Consider the following 16602-nt stretch of genomic DNA (forward strand, 5'->3'; position numbering starts at 1 on the left):
CCTGGGGGGCTGGAGGGACTGGAGCAAAGGAGGGGCTTGCTGGGGAGGGTTTCCCTGCCTAGCCACAGCTCTCAGCCTGGGCCAGCCTCTGCTCCCCTGCACTTTATCTCAATAAGGATTCTAGGCCTCAAAACAAAATGAAAACTGCTTGGCCAGAGGGGAGTCTCCCAGAGGCTGAGAGTCGACCCACGGGTGAGTCCTGGAGGGTGAGGTTAGGGTGGGTGCCAGAGAAGGCCGCACCTAGCTCTGAATCACACAACGATTCTCCTTAAAGGGGAGAAAGCTTCATTTACTGTTCTGCAGCGTTGGCATCCCTACAGGCGCTGGCTCAGCCCCTGCCAGCCAAGGGAGAGCGGGCCTTGGGCTCCGAATCTTGCTCTGTCTACACTCTGGATCTAGAATTTCACAACCTGTTGTTTTTCTGCCTGTTTATGTTTACAGTCACCTTCTACTTGTGGCACAGGTATCGCTTTTCCATTTATGGTGGTGACACAGCCATTCCTTTTTAAAATCAATCATTTGTGGAGGGGGGAGTGAGTTACCTTGAAGCCGCGTATGATGGGAGTAGAGGGTGTATGGGGACATGGAAGCACTGGGGCCCGTGGCAGACAGTTGGATGAAGTGGAGAGCCTCTTGGAGCTGTACTGCTCACAGCTCAGGCACCCTACCATCCCCAGACTGCACAGCCCGGCAGAACCCCAGCTGGGAGACTGAGATAGCCCCCGACTCCTGTTTCCACAAGAAAACTCTCTTTGGTTGGTCATGGGTTGCGTAGGGCCTGGGTCACCTCTATTCTTCGTTCCTGGGGTCTGTGGTGTCACTATGATGAGGACCAGACCAAGGGAGGGGGATCAGCTCACCCCTATACCCCTCCCTGGGCTGCCTGATATTTCCATCTGTGGAATTCACCCTGCCCCCCATACACTTGACTGTTGGAGCCTGTTAATCACTCATTCACTGAATCATCCATCCCAATCATTGTTGGACAACTACTATGTGCGGAGCCCTGTGCTGGCAGCTGGGGAGACAGCATGAGCTGGACAGGTACAAGTCAGGTCATGAACTTAAGGTACATAGAATTACGGGTACACTGTAATACAAATCACAGTGTATTCTCTTTGGTCTATGCATGACCTGCTCTTTAAAAAAAAAACAAAAGTCCATAATTAAAAGAACTATTATCATGTAATAGATACCCCGTAGCCCATCGATCAAAAGCTACAACCGTCACAATGGCCAACATCGAATCCCGAGGTACCCTCATCCCACCCCTGCCTCGAATCCGGTCTTCATCACACCCCGCTTTCCTGTGGGGGCAGTTTTCTCATACGAACCCCCTAAAAGTATTCAGGCACATCTTGGAGATAGGGTCCGTTTTGTTCCACACGGGTGCAGTAAAGCAAATGACCCAATAAAGCGAGTCGGATAATTTTTTTTTTTGTTTCCCAGTGCATGTCAGAGTTATGTCCACACGATACTGAAGTCTATGAAGTGTGCAGTAACATTGTGTCTATAAAACAGTGCGCATGCCTTCATTAAAAGGAAATATTGCTAAAAAACACACACACACACACAAAAAAAAACACTAGCCATCATCTGAGCCTTCAGTGAATTGTAATCCTTTTGCTGGTGGAGGGTCTTGCCTCGATGTTGACTGTGGCTGACTCATCTGGGCGGCGGCTGCCCAAGGCAGGTTCTTTTTTTTTTTTTTTTTTTTTAATTTTATTTATTTATTTGACAGAGAGAAATCACAAGTGGGCAGAGAGGCAGGCAGAGAGAGAGAGAGAGGAGGAAGCAGGCCCCCTGCTGAGCAGAGAGCCCGATGCGGGCCTCGATCCCAGGACTCTGAGATCATGACCTGAGCCAAAGGCAGCGGCTTAACCCACTGAGCCACCCAGGCGCCCCCAAGGCAGGTTCTTAAAACAGCAAGGACGTCTGCCACATGGACGGATTTTTCTTTTTATGAACAACTTCTCTGTTGCCTGTGATGCTCCTTGATCCCATTTCCGTCAGCCTAGAGCTTCCTTCCAAACGGGGGTCACTCCTCCAAACCCCGCTGCTGCTTCATCGCCTACGTTTATGTCCTATTCTCAGTCGTTTGTTGTCCTTTCAACAGTCCGCTCGGCACCTCCCCCGGAAGTAGTTTCCATCTCCGGGAACCACTTCCTTTGCTCGTCCTCGTGCAACCCTTCATCCCTCCAGGTCCGATCAGGAGGTTACCAGGAGGCTATTCAAATAGAATAATAAGGAAAAATAATGAGAAGTTTTTAAAAAATAATGAAAAAGTTTGAAAGACTGCGAGAAAGACCACCATGGGACACAGAGACTCCGCGCGAGCAGATGCTGTTGGGAAAATGGCGCCCGCAGGCTTGCTTGGCCACGCGATTGCCTCAGACCTCCTTCCGTTCGCGAGAAACGCAGAGTCCGTGAAGCAGGGGAAGCAAAGCGCAAACAAGTTACCCCCTGTGTTTTTAATTTTAGTTTCTCCCCCCGAACTTCATCAGAAGGGGATCTTCCATTTGCTGGGGCTGCTGGGACAAATGGCCACCAACTGGACAGATGTGTCTTCTCTTCCAGCCCTGGAGGCCAGAGGTCCGCTTTCAAGGGGTCGGCAGAGCCGTGTTCCCTCCAAAGACTCCGGGGAAGGATCTGTTCCCTGCCTCTCCCGGCTGCGGGTGGCTGGCCGCCATCCTTGGCAGTCCTTGGCTTGTGGATGCATCACTCTGGTCTCTGCCACTGCTGTCACGTGAGTTCTCCTCGCGCCCTGCCCCCCCCCCCAGCATTATTGAGGAATAGTTGACAAATATAACTATATATATTTATAGTGTACAGTGTAATGATGTGATACACATTGTGCAGTGATTACACAGTTCAAGATAAAGAATCCATCCCCTCTCGTGCTTCCCTGTGTGTGTGTGTGTCCTTGTGTATGATAAGAATGCCTAAGGTCTCCCCTCGGCGATTTGCACCTATACAGTACTGAGTTAGAAACTGTCGTCATCATGGTATGCATGAGATCCTCAGGATTTCTTGACCTTCTAACTGAAAGATGGTACCCTTTGACCTACGTCTCCCCATCTGCCCCTCCCCCCAGCTTCTGCCAACCACCGTTCTGTTCTCTGTTTCTATGCAACTCACTCTTTCGTCTTAATTCCTCATATCAGTGATACTGCGCAGTGTTTGTCTTTTTCTCTCTGGTTTCTTCCACTTAGCATAATGTCCTCTGACTTCATCCATGTTGCAGATGGCTGGATTTCCTTCTTTTGTACGGCTGAATAATATTCCAGCGTGTGTGTGTGTGTGTGTGTGTGTGTGTACCACATTGTCTTTATCCATGCATCCCCTGAAGGACCTTTAGGTTGTCTCCATGTCTCGGCTATTATAAGTAATCCTGCAATGACACAGAGATGCAGTCATTTCATTTTCTTCAGATCTATACCCAGAAGTGGGATTGCGGGATCCTATGGTAGTTCTTTTTCTTATATTTTAAGGAAGCTTCTCACTGTTTTCCATACTGGCTGCACCAATCTACATTCCTACCAATGGTGCACCCAAAGGGTCTTTTCTCTACATCCTTACTGACCCTTGTTATGTCTTGTCTTTGATGACAGCTGTCCTGACAGATGGGAGTTGGTATCACATTGTGGTTTTGATTTCCATTTCCCTGATGATGAGTGATGTTGGGCACCTTTTCATCTCCCTGTTGGCCACTTATGTATCTTCTTTGGAAAAATGTCTGTTCAGATCCTTAGCCTTTTTCTTAATTGGATTGTTTGGGTATTTTTTGCTCTTGGATTGTATGAGTCCTTTAAATATTTAGGATTCCCTACTATAGATTCTCTTTTCATTTTACTGATTGTTTTCTTTGCTCTGTGTAAGCTCTTGGGTTTGATGTGGCCCCCCTTGTTTATTTTAGCTTATGTTGCCTGCGCTTTTGGTATCTCATACAAGAAATCATTGCCAAGACTCATGTCAAGGAGATTTTCTGCCATATTTTCTTCTACAAGTTCTGTGGTTTTAGATCTTGTATTTAAGTTTTTTATCCATTTTGAGTTGATTTTTTTTTTTTTTTGAGTGGTATCAGACAGGGGTCTGTTGTCGTTCTTTGGCATGCAGATACCCAGTTTTCCGAATACTGTTTATTTATTTATTTAAGACCAATCGATTGATTGATTTTAGAGAGAGAAAGAGAGAGAGAGATAGCACAAGTGAGGAGGGGCAAGGGGAGAGAAGCAGGCTCCCAGCTGAACCCGGAGCCCACCAATGGAGGGCTCGTGATATGGGGCTTTATCCTAGGACACTGAGATAATGACCTGAGCTGAAATCAAGTCGGATGCTCAACCATCTGACATGCCCAGTCAACCCCCAATACCATTTATTTTTTTTTTATAAGTTATCTTTTTTTTTTTTTTAAGATTATTTATTTATTTATTTATTTGACAGAGAGAGATGACAAGCAGGCAGAGAGGCAGGCAGAGAGAGGGGAGGAAGCAGGCTCCCTCCTGAGCAGAGAGCCTGATGCGGGGCTTGATCCCACGACCCTGGGATCATGACCTGAGCCGAAGGCAGCGGTTTAACCCACTGAGCCACCCAGGCGCCCCCCAATACCATTTATTAAAGAGACTTTTTTTCACCACTGGGTATTCTTGTCAACCTTGTCAAAAAAACTAGTCAACCATATATGGGTTAGTTCCATTCTAACCCAATAAGACTTCATCTAAACTTAATTACATCTGCAAAGACTCTACTTCCAAATAACATCAGATTTATAGGTTCCAAGAATTAGGACTTTAGTATATTTGGAGGGGAGGGACACGAGTCCATCCATGACAAGGGCATCCAGACAACCAAAAAAAAAAAAAAGTATCACGTTGTATGAACCTTCTGGGGCTTAATTTCTTCATGTAGTAGTACATAACTAAGATCGACCCATACCAGTTCACTTGTTTTAACTGTCCCGTCAAATTCCCCCAGATCAGTGTACTGCTGCTCTCCTGTGGACGGCCTTTTGGGTGGTGTTCAGGCGCCTGCTACTTGAAAGTGCTGTTTGGATGTTCTTTTGAATGGCTCTGGCTACATGCACAAGGGAGTTCCTCTGGGGTGTTTACCTAGAAACAGAATCACCAGGACTGAGAATACGTGAACGTTCAACTTTAGGAAACAATAGCAAATAGCTTGTTAAAGTCATCATACTGTTTACACTCCCACCAGCAAGGCATAGGATCCATGTTCTCTCTGGCACTTGGTATTATTAGTTTCAAAAATGTTTGCCAGTTGAGTATACAACTGTTTCCAGTTGAGACCTTGATCTGCATTTCTGTGATCACTCATGATGCTGAACGTCTTTCTCAACCCAAGGTCTAAAATAGATTCACCTGTACTTTCTCCTAAGGTTCTGAAGCATCGTTCTAGACATTGGTGTTCATAATCTATCATCTTTCCCAACATTAAGTTCTAAAGGATATTTATTTGTAATTTCTACAAAAGATCTTTAAGTGGTTTTTGTTTTTGGCCTTTAAGTCTTCAATCCAGAGTCGATTTTTGTATATATGGTGTGAGGTAGGGATTGGTTTTATAACCTTAGGAGCTTTTGTAGGGTGACAGGTGTATTTGGGGGGTGGTGGGCCAGGATACTCGACTGGGACTCTTGACTATACTAGAAATTGCTCACTGGGTTTTGAGTTCAAATTCTGCTTCTCTCATGGATTGCCCATGAGATTTTACCTGTCATACCTGTGAGCCTCAGTTTCCTCATCTGTAAAATAGGAGTCATAGTGGTTAATGCCCTTGGCTGGTTTGGAGATTGCATGAGTTAAAGTATACAGAATGTTCCCCACATTGTTTGGTATGTAGCATAAGAACACTGACTAGCATTTATTGAGCACCCTGCTTTGTGCCAGGTAAGTTGGCAAGGACTTTATTTGTGTTATTAACTCATTGAAGCCCCTGGCAACTCCATTAAATAGATGTCTTCCCTTTACAGATGAGGAAACTGAGTCTCAGTAGGAGTGAGTAAATCCTCCAAGGACATACAGCTAGCATGGGACAGAGGACGTGAATGCTCCCATCACCATCACACATCAAAGCCATCTCTTTACCTTGCCTCCAGCCTCCAGAATCCAGTCCCTGGGGAAGGGGAATGGCTCTCTCTCTAGAAGGAAGTTTCTAAAAGTTGAAATGGAGGAGGGGCAGGCAGTGCATTTGACCCTCCCACTCCCCCAATTCCCCTGTGGCCCCTGCCTTTGATCCTGAAGCTGGCAAGAGGCTGGTAGCAACGTCTATCCATCCTCTCCCTCAAGGGCAGTTGGAGGCCACAGAGATGAGTCACTGGCCCTAATGTTCCCCACCACCCCCCATCCATTATTCACAGCTGCCCTCCTGGGCCCAGGCGGGGTTGCTTGGGGGTCAGATGGGAATTATTCCCAAGGCCTGGCTCTTAGGGGCTTTTATCTACAGCTGAGCCCAAGCGCACGCAGCCCTCTTCTCTAGATCTGACGGCTGGGATCTTCCCAGTACACTCCAGCATGCGCTCCAAGCCTGTGGTCTGCCACAGTGGACGAAGGGCTTTGAGCTGCCTTGAGCCCAGCGTTGTCACCTCCCAGTCACCTTTACAGAGCCATAGGTTCGTTATTTGTAAGGTGGGAGTACTAGCTCTTGCTTGCTGAAAGGTGGGCAGATAATCCGCATGGGAGGCCTGAGTAGCCCACAACCAGCTTGCTCACTAGAGTTACTGTTATTACATTCCTGCCTCTGGGAGTTTGTGTCACAGCCCTGCTGAGGGTGTCAAGGTGGTGTGTCTCCTACAGGAGACAGACCCCCAGTGTGCTGTCTGCAAAAAGGGCTTCTAATCAGCCAACACGTTCCCCCGTAGAAGCTGGCTGAAGGTGATGAGTCATGGGGTAGCTGTTTACTGAACACCTACTATGTGCCCACAAGCTTCAGTGGTGACCAACAATCATGTCCTCGTGTCCACGCCACTTACAGTTCTGTGCCCCAGGAAACGCAGCGTCCTGCCAGGAGCAGACCTCCTGGGGTTCAGGGTGGGGGTCAGTCTACAGCCAGGCTGGGACACGGACTGGGGCCAGAGGACTCCCAGGTCTTCCCCTGGCTGGGGTGAGGACTCATGCACACCTATGCCTGAAACTGCACAGAGCTCCCATCCCCCACACCTGCCCCTTGGAAGGCCCTCCCTGAGGGCCACTGGGGTCATGCAGACCCATTTTTGTCTTACGGCATGTTTAAGTTTATTGCTGCATCACAAACTACCCCAACCTTCAGCAGATAACATTTTTCCTCACAGCCTCTGTGGGCCCGGAGTTCAGGAGCAGCTCCGCTGGTTGGTTCTGGCTCAGAGGCTCTCATGAGGTCGCAGACAAGAGGCCGACTGGGACTGTGGTCCCAGGAAGGGCTGACAGGCTGGACGGCCCGTTTCCACATGGCTCAGTCATCTGGCTTTGAGCAGGAGGCCTCTGTTCTTGAGCGTCCTTACAACATGGCTAAGTGGTTCCAGATGGGGACCAAGAAGGACGCCTCATATGAGCTCGTCACACAGGTCACCCTCCCTCATTCCCACCGTATTCTGTTTGCTGGAGACGCGTCACTGAGGTCAAAGCCCACACTCACAGGAAGGCTCTACTTTTTGAAGGAAGGGATGTCAAGGAATTTGTGGGTCTGTTTAAAACTCCCCAGATGGGCTGACCTTGGGCAAGTCCCTTCTGTGTTAGCCTCAGTCTTCTTATCTGTGGGATGGGGGTATTGAGTCCTAGACCCTACTTCGTGGGGCGTTTGGGAAGTTGAAAGAAGAAGATACAAGTGCAAAGCCTGTCATGTGAATGACACCCCCATCAGGGGGTGATACGGCTGTGGGTGTTTAAAGGGATTTTTCTAGGGTCATTGCCTTGTTCTCCTAGCTCAGTGGGTCTCAACCCTAGCTTCACCAGAGGGATCTCACACAGAACTTTAAAAACATACCTCCAGGGAAGCTTGGGTGATTCAGTTGGTTAAGTGTCTGCCTTCAGTTCAGGTCATGATCTCAGGGTCCTGGGATTGAACCCCGAGTCGGACTCCCTGCTCAGCGGAGAGCCTGCTTCTCCCTCTCCCTCTGCTCCTGCCCCCCAACTCGTGCTTTCTCTTTCTCTCTCTCTTGGTCTCTCACATGGATCCCTCTGTCTCTCAAATAAATAAAATCATTTAAAAAAAACCCTCTAGAACCCTCTACGCTATTTTCTGATTCAGTAGGTCTGGAATAGGTCCTTTAAGTGTATTTTTTTAAGCTGTCCAAATAATTCTTATTCACAGCCAGGTTTGAAATCAGGGTCCTCGCCTGGGAAATGCTAAATGTCCCATCAACAGGTAAAATGTTATGAGGAAATTAAAGATGAAGGGGAAGAGGCCCCTATAATTCAGTAGTTCTCAGAGTGTGGTCCTCAGTGTCACTTGGAAACCTGTTAGAAATGTGCATTCTCGGGGCGCCTGGGTGGCTCAGTCAGTTATAGCCTCTGCCTTCGGCTCGGGTCATGATCTCAGGGTCCTGGGATCGAGCCCCGCATCAGGCTCTCTGCTCAGCCAGGAGCCTGCTTCCTCCTCTCTCTCTGCCTGCCTCTCTGCCTACTTGTGATCTCTTTCTCTGTCAAATAAATAAATAAAATCTTAAAAAAAAAAAAAAGGAAAAAAAGGAAATGTGCATTCTCAGGACCCACCCAGGCCTACTGAATCAGGAGCTCCAGGGATGGAGCCCATCAGACTGCATTTCAGCAGTTCCTCCAGCTGAATCTGGGGCACACATGCCTGAGCACGGCTCCCTGGCTCCTTCTCTCCCCTTTGCTCGCTCTGATGAAACAAGTTGCCATGTTGTGAGCTGCCGTATTGGAGGGACCCACACCACACGGAACTGAGGGCCGCCAACATCTACTGAGTGAGTTCCCAAGCAGACTCTTCCCCAGACAAGCCTATGGATGAGACCACAGCCCCGCCAGATAGCCAGGGGGGCAGCCCATGTGACCCTGAGCTGGAGGAAGCCACACCCAGTCACACAACAACTGTGGGATGGCCTTTGTTGTTTTAAACCACTAAGCTCTGGGGCAATTTTTTACGCAGCAGATACATAACCAATAGGATGGGGTGTGGACAGGAAGGGAAGAGTGGGAGGAGAGAAGGAACTGCCGGAGTAGTCCGGAATCTTCGTTAGAAAGAGATTTGAGAAGTATGGAAACCCAGTTTGATGTGTAGAGCTTGTTTGGATCCTGATTTGAACATATTAACTTGAACAGCATACTAATTGGTCTTTATTTATTTTTGCATGTGTGGATATTCTGGGAAATGTGAACGCTGCAGGGATCCTGGAGTTATTTAGGCTACGATTTGTTTGGTGTGATGATACCATAATGGTACTGTGGTTCTATTTTGAAAAAAAGGCTGTGTCTTTTAGAGAAACATATTGAACTATCGACAGTGGAAGTGATATGCCGTTGGGGATACGCTTTAAAATAATCAGGTGGGGGGCGTGTGGGTGCTTCAGTCAGCTAAGCATCTGACTCTTGATTTCTCCTGAGGGTCATGAGGTCGAGCCCTGCCTCAGGTTCCTCATGGAGTGGGGCATCTGCTTGAGATTCTTTCTCCCTCTGCACCCCCCATTCATGCTCTTTCTGTCTCCAAAATAAATAAATGAACTCTTTAAAAACAAATAAATAAAATAATCAGGTGGAGAGGGGGTGTTTATGTTAAAATGATTGGCCGTGAGTTGATGGTTGTATGGAGGGGAAGGATAGTGTGTGGAGGCTCCCTTATCATCTGTGGCTTTGTATGCGTTTGAAGTTTCCCATAATAAGTTTTTTTTTTAAATGCTGTGAGCCCAATGTGCCCATCTTACAGGTGGACAAACCCCAGAAGCAAGCAGGAGGGTTGGAGTATGAGTAGAGGTACGTAGGGCTGGACCGGGGCCCCACTTGTGTTTTGTTCATCCTAGGGAAGGGGATTGTGCGTGAACTCTGGGGCCTGCTTCCGTGCCTAAGCCTGGATGTGGGCAGGGATCTCCCCTGCCATCTGAGTCACAGATCTCCAGCAATCCATCCATCTGAGAGCAGCTGGTGGCTATTATGTCCTTACCTCTAAGAGGCATATATTTTTTAAGATTTTATTTTATTTTATTTTGAGAGCGATCGAGTTCAGGGAGAGGAGCAGAGGAAAAGAAAGAGAGAGAATCTTTTTTTTTTTTTTTAAAGATTTTATGTATTTCTTTGACAGAGAGAAATCACAAGTAGACAGAGAGGCAGGCAGAGAGAGAGAGAGAGGGAAGCAGGCTCCCCGCTGAGCAGAGAGCCCGATATGGGACTCGATCCCAGGACCCTGAGATCATGACCTGAGCCGAAGGCAGCGGCTTAACCCACTGAGCCACCCAGGCGCCCGAAAGAGAGAGAATCTTTAAGCAGATTCACAATGAGTGCGGAACCTCATGTGGGGCTCGATCTCACAACCCTGAGATCATGACTTGAGCTGAAATCAACGCCAGACACCTGCCACCTGAGCCATCCAGGCACCCCCTAGAGGCATCTTTGAAGTGTATAAATGTTAGTGTTGTTTTGTCTTAATATATGAAGACAAGAGGTATATTTTATTATATTTTATTTTATTTATTTTTATTTTTTTAAAGATTTTATTTATTTACTTGACAGGCAGAGATGACAAGTAGGCAGAGAGGCAAGCAGAGAGAGAGGAGGAAGCAAGCTCTCCACGGAGAGAGAGCCCGATGTGGGGCTCGATCCCAGGACCCTGGGATCATGACCCGAGCCGAAGGCAGAGGCTTTAACCCACTGAGCCACCCAGGCGCCCTTATATTTTATTTTAGATCTTTTTTTTTTTTTTTTAAAGAAGATACTTGTTCATGGTAAAATCAAAGGGACAAGCTAGGCTCCCTTCTGTTCTCCAGCCACTCCCCAAACACAACTATTCAACTCATTTATTCAACAGTGTTTGTTGAACACCTCCTATGTGTCAGATGCCATGCTGGGCTGTGATGCCCACGAGAAATAGGATACAAGCCTCGAATGAGAGCCGCACATGAAATTTGAGATTTTCAAGGAGCTACATTGGAGAAACGTAGAAAGAAACCAGTGAAATTCATTTTAATAATGTATTTTCTGTAGCTTCATATATCCAAACTCTGGATATGGAACCAATCTAAAAATTATTAATGAGATCCCTTACATGGTTTTTTCATACTGAAGTAGTCTGTTCAGGCCACTATAGCAAAATCCCACAGGCTAGGGGCTCAGACAACAGAAATGTCCATTCTCATGGCTCTGGAGATGGGAAGTCTGAGCTCGAGGTGCTGTTGAAAACCGGGTGGGTCTCTCGCTACTTCCTAATCTCTCCCTAGAAGGACACCCGGCAGAGTCATGCCCATCTTAACTGCCTCAGTTTACCTTAACCATCTCTTTAAAGACCTTGTCTCCGATTACAGGCTTATTCTGAGGAACTGAGCGTGAGGTCTGAGGGCTTCATCCTGGGAACTAAGTCTTCAAAACCCAGTGTGTATTTGACTCGCATCACGTCTCCATTCCGACCAGCTGGTCACCCCATCTTTCTGTCTTTTTTCTTTTTTTTTTTTTTTTTAAGGATTTACTTACTGGGATGCCTGGGTGGCTTAGTTGGTTAAGCATCTGCCTTTGACTCAGGTCATGATCCCAGGGTCCTGGGATTGAGTCTCACACAGGACTCCCTGCTCTGTGGGAAGCCTGCTTCTCCCTTTCCCTCTGCCTGCTACTCCCCTGCTAGTGCTCTCTCTCTCTCTTTTTCTCTTTCTGACCCCCCCCCCCAATAAAAGGATTCACTTACTTATTTGAGAAAGGGAGAGAGAGAGAGAGAGAGAGCGAGCGAGCACGAGCCTGGGGGAGGGGCAGAGGAAGGGAGAGAATCTCAAGCAGACTTCCCACAGCGACAGACCCTGATGCGGGGCGCAGGCCCATGACCCCAAGATCCTGACCCAAAGCCAAACCAGGAGTCAGAAGTGCAACTGACTAAGCCGCCTATCTGCCCCTTGGTCTTTTTTTTTCTTTTTTTTTTGAGACATAATTGACCTAGAACATTTCTTTTAAGATTTTATTTTTACATTGTCTCCACACCCAGCATGGGCTTGAACCCACAACCCTGAGATCAAGAATTGTGGCCTCTCCTGACTGAGCCAGCCAGGTGCCCCAACATACAACATACTAATTTCAGGTATACAGCATAATAATTTGATATTTGCATGTGTTGCAAAATGATCACCGCCGTAAGATTCCTTAACATCAGTCACCACACACATTTATGGATTTGCTTTCCTGTGATGAGAGCTTTTAAGATCTCTTCTCTTAGTAACTTTCAAATAGATGATACAGCATTATCAACTGTAGTCACCGTGCTGTGCATGACATCCCCAGGACTTCCTGATCTTATAACTGTAAATTTGTACCTGCGGACCACCCTCACCCATCTCACCCCCTGCCCTCCCCAGCTTCTGGTGACCCCCAATCTGTTCTTTTTCTCTATGATTCAGCGTGTTTAGATTTCACATGTAAGTGAGATCATACAGCATTTATCTTTCTTGGTCTGGCTTATTTCACTTAGCATAATGCCCTCAAAGTTCCATCCCTGTGGTTGCAAATGGCCGATTTCTCTCTTTGCTTTATGGCTGAATAGCATTCCTGGGCACAAGTATACACTGTATCTTCATCCATTGATAGACACTTCGGTTGTTTCCATGTCTTGGCTGTTGGAAACAACGCTGCAGTGAATCCATATCTTTCCAAGATCCTGATTTCATTTCCTTTGGATCTACACCCAGAAGTGGGATTGCTGGCTCATATCGTAGTTCTATTTTAACTTTTTTGAGAAACCTCCGTACTGTTTCCCACAGTGTCTGAACCAATTTACATTCCCACCAGCAGTGCAAGGGGGCTCCTTTTTCTCCACATCCTTGCCAGCACACGTGTCCTGTCTCTTTTGTCATAGCCATTCTGCAGGTGTGAGGTCATCCCTCATCATGGTTTTGATTTCCATGCCCTTGGTGATTCGTGACATTGAGTGCCTTTTCATGTCCCTTGTACTTGTATGCATACTTGGCACGTACTTTCACGTACTCGGCCATCTGTACGTCTTCTTTGGAAAGATGTCTATTCAGATCCTCTGCCCGTTTTTAAATCACATTTTTTTTTTTTTTGCTCTTGAGTTGTATGAATGAGATAGCCCCATTTTTAAGAGTACAGATGGTAATATTCCATACATGCCATTCTTTGCTTTTGTCACTTGAAAATAGATCTCCAAACTTGCTTCCCAACATCTCGCACAGATATGCCATATTCTTTTTGATTTCCTGATTTTTTAAAAAGATTTTATTTATTGGGGCGCCTGGGTGGCTCAGTGGGTTAAGCCGCTGCCTTCGGCTCAGGTCATGATCTCGGGGTCCTGGGATCGAGTCCCACATCGGGCTCTCTGCTCAGCAGGGAGCCTGCTTCCTCCTCTCTCTCTCTCTGCCTGCCTCTCTGCCTACTTGTGATCTCTGTCTGTCAAATAAATAAAATCTTTAAAAAAAAAAAAAAAGATTTTATTTATTTATTTGACAAAGATCACAAGTAGGGAGAGAGGCAGACAGAGAGAGTTGGGGGGAGGCAGGCTCCCCACTGAGCAGAGAGCCCGATGTGGGGCTCGATCCCAGGACCCTGAGATCATGACTTGAGCTGAAAACAGAGTATTAACCCACTGAGCCACCCAGGTGCCTCTGATTTCTTGATTTTTTTTTTTTTTTTTTAAAGATTTTATTTATTTTTCAGAGACAGAGGGAGAGAGCGCGAGCGAGCACAGGCAGACAGAGAGGCAGGCAGAGGCAGAGGGAGAAGCAGGCTCCCTGCCGAGCAAGGAGCCCGATGTGGGACTCGATCCCAGGACGCTGGGATCATGACCTGAGCCGAAGGCAGCTGCTTAACCAACTGAGCCACCCAGGCGTCCCGATTTCTTGATTTTTAAAGTTTGATTTGAAACATGTCAAAGCGTGATGTGGCTCAGAGTCACAGAACCCGGCATTTGTGGGGTGCTGACTGCCCGAAGGGTGGGTCACCTCCTCCCATTGACCCCACAACCCCGCAAGGTGGGTGCTGTTCCCAAAAGACAATGCAGGTTCGTGAACTGCTCTTATAAACAGGTGAAAAATAAAAACCACCAATTTTCAGGGAAATGTCAAGTCCTAGATTTTAGAACTCCCAGATGGTAGGGTCTGTAAGACCTCCCCTGTCGAGGTTAACAGAACAATAAAATACTAATGAACAGTATTATCATATTTCAGTAATACAGAGTAATGTTATAATATAGTAATAAATGAGCAATAATATCCTATCATCAGGAGAAACTGAGAAGTTACCCCACAGGGACTGAGACCAGGACCAACAGAGCCAGAGCTGGTTCTGGGGCTCAACTGTGGACACGGTACCCGAGCCTAAGGGTCCAGGCAGAACTCTGCCTTTCTCAGATCTCACTCCAGGAAGGAAGAAGCTTCCAGAAGGGGAAGTGGTGCCAGGAATCAACCTGGAACTGGCCTACCGGCCCCCACGTGTGAGATGAGAGTGGGGTAGAGGGCACATTCCTACACCACAGCCTACCTTCCAAGCCCCAGAACCTTCTGGGCCCTGGCAGCTGCTCCTTCCTGTTTGGGGGGATCCTGAGCCAGCAGGGTCTGTCGGGACATCCTCAGGGCCTCTGCCAGTGCCGGGGCCCCAGGCAGTGTGCCTGCCTTGTCAGAGGAAGGGGCTGAGAGAAGACCACAGTGCCTGCCTCCTAGGTACGGTGAGAGTGCAGCTTAGCTGGGTAGCTGATGTCTTGTGAGCCTTGTGAGCCCTAACGGGCCCCGTGTGCCTCAGGGAGGGCGTTTGCCCAGAACCACACTGCCCCCGTGGAACGGGCTCTCCGGGGAATGCTGTTCTGGGCTCTATGCCACACAGGCTCTGGGTTCAGGCCTGATGGTGACTCGCCCCAACTCTGACGTCCCCACCTTTCTGTGCCCCAGGTTCCCCATCTGTAGGTAGCATGGGCTTGGTCCAGGGGCTGCCTGAGCCCTTGGGAAGAGCTCTGGCCCACGGGGATGTGCAAGAAATTGAGAATCATTTCTGAGCAGAGCTAGTGGCCGCGCTGGGCTCCCTGATTCCTGACGCGCCAAAGAAAACCTGTTTTCCCCACCCTGCCCTGGGCCCCTTCCAGGCCCTGTCCCTGCTGCTGTGGCTCCTGAGGGAAGATGTGGGAGCTGGCAAGCCTGTCTCCAGCGGGTCCTGAACTGCCGGGCTGGGAGGCCAGAGGGAAGTGAGTGGCTGAGGCAGAAAGCCGGCTCTAGGCTCTGAGTTTCTGCTCAGAGTCTCCTGGGGCTTCTGCCTTTCCACCTGTCCTTGTTCCCTCTGTCCCTTTCTTCCCTCCTGCATTGCCGTACACATAGCCACAGCCGCTCCTGTCCTTTCCCATCTGCAAGTCTTTGCACGCAGGCAGCTCCCTGGGTCCCTCCCTGGCCTTTCAGACCCCCCCCCCCCAAACCGCCTCTGTCTAAGACTCTGCCCAGGAGTCTGCCCTGAGCTCCTACTCTGCAGGCCCCAGAGGGCTGGGATCAGATCTGTGCCAGCTGTGCAGCCCAGAGACAGTGGGTTCTTCCCGACGCCCAAACGTTGAGATACGAGGTGCGGTCCTGGGAGAAGCAGGGAAGAGAGGCTGCCCACGCCCGGGGCACTTGAGGTCTGAGAAGAGGCAGATGTTAAACAAATAGTTATATAACTACCCCATACAGTCCCCGAAGGCAAATACTGTGCCACGAGAGTGTGTAGCAGGGTATGTGACCCGGCCAGGGCTCTGAGAAGATATCTGGAAGAAGTGACATTAAAGCCTAATCTGAAAGCTGAGGAAGAACAACCAACCAGGCCAAAGGAAGCACAGGTGCAAAGGCCCCGTGGTCATGGAAGATGCAGAGGGGAATATGGGAGAAACGCCACAGGCATACAGAGATTGGGGTGAGAGTCTGTGGGCAGAGGTAAGAGGGCAGCGGACTTGTATCCTCAGAGAAATTCAAGGCCATGAAAGGATTTGGCATCCCTGGGGAGATGGGACCCCAGTCAAATGTTAAAAGCTAACTATGTTGGTCTGTCCTCATGGAAAACAGATCTGAGGAGCTGGGCCAACAGGGAGGAGGCTCCCAAAGCCCCTGAGTCCCTTGCACTGAGGCAGGGATGAAGAGACTAGGAGTTTGGAAGAGTTTTAGCCCGGTGCAAAGAGAGGAGTGGGAGGACTCGGGGTGAGGCCTGGGACAAGGGCCGACAAGCCTGCTGTGCCCAGCCGCCCACCAGTCACCAGCCAGACAGCAGTCTGGGGACCAGAGCCATGGGCCTGGGGGACACAACAGGTGCTGACCCTGTCCCCTGGGGAAAACACATTCCAGGAGCCAACACCCATCTCCCTCCCAGAAACAGGCCCTCTTGGGAGGAGACTTTTGAGTCCCGCCCTTCCCGGAGCGCTGCTGGGTGACCCTGGGGAGGGGGCAATCTTGCCTGCCTTCTGGGCTGAGAGCCGACCCACGGCTGTCCCCAGGCTTCCCTGGGGACC

General features: G+C 48.7%; 1 protein-coding gene across 2 annotated transcripts in view; it reads left to right on the forward strand.

The window, feature by feature from the left end:
• Positions 1-16602, forward strand: part of LITAF (lipopolysaccharide induced TNF factor) — a 104204-nt gene that overhangs the window by 2227 nt on the left and 85375 nt on the right. The window contains exon 2 of one of the 2 annotated variants that reach the window (XM_082714107.1): positions 1742-2746. In XM_082714107.1, the coding sequence (XP_082570233.1) occupies positions 2560-2746 (187 nt within the window). In that variant the 5' untranslated portion in view covers positions 1742-2559. The remainder of the gene's footprint in view (positions 1-1741; positions 2747-16602) is intronic. The other variant, XM_082714111.1, reaches the window with a different exon arrangement.

Source organism: Mustela nivalis (genome assembly GCF_964662115.1).
Source record: "Mustela nivalis genome assembly, chromosome: 19".
Lineage (NCBI taxonomy): Eukaryota > Metazoa > Chordata > Mammalia > Carnivora > Mustelidae > Mustela > Mustela nivalis.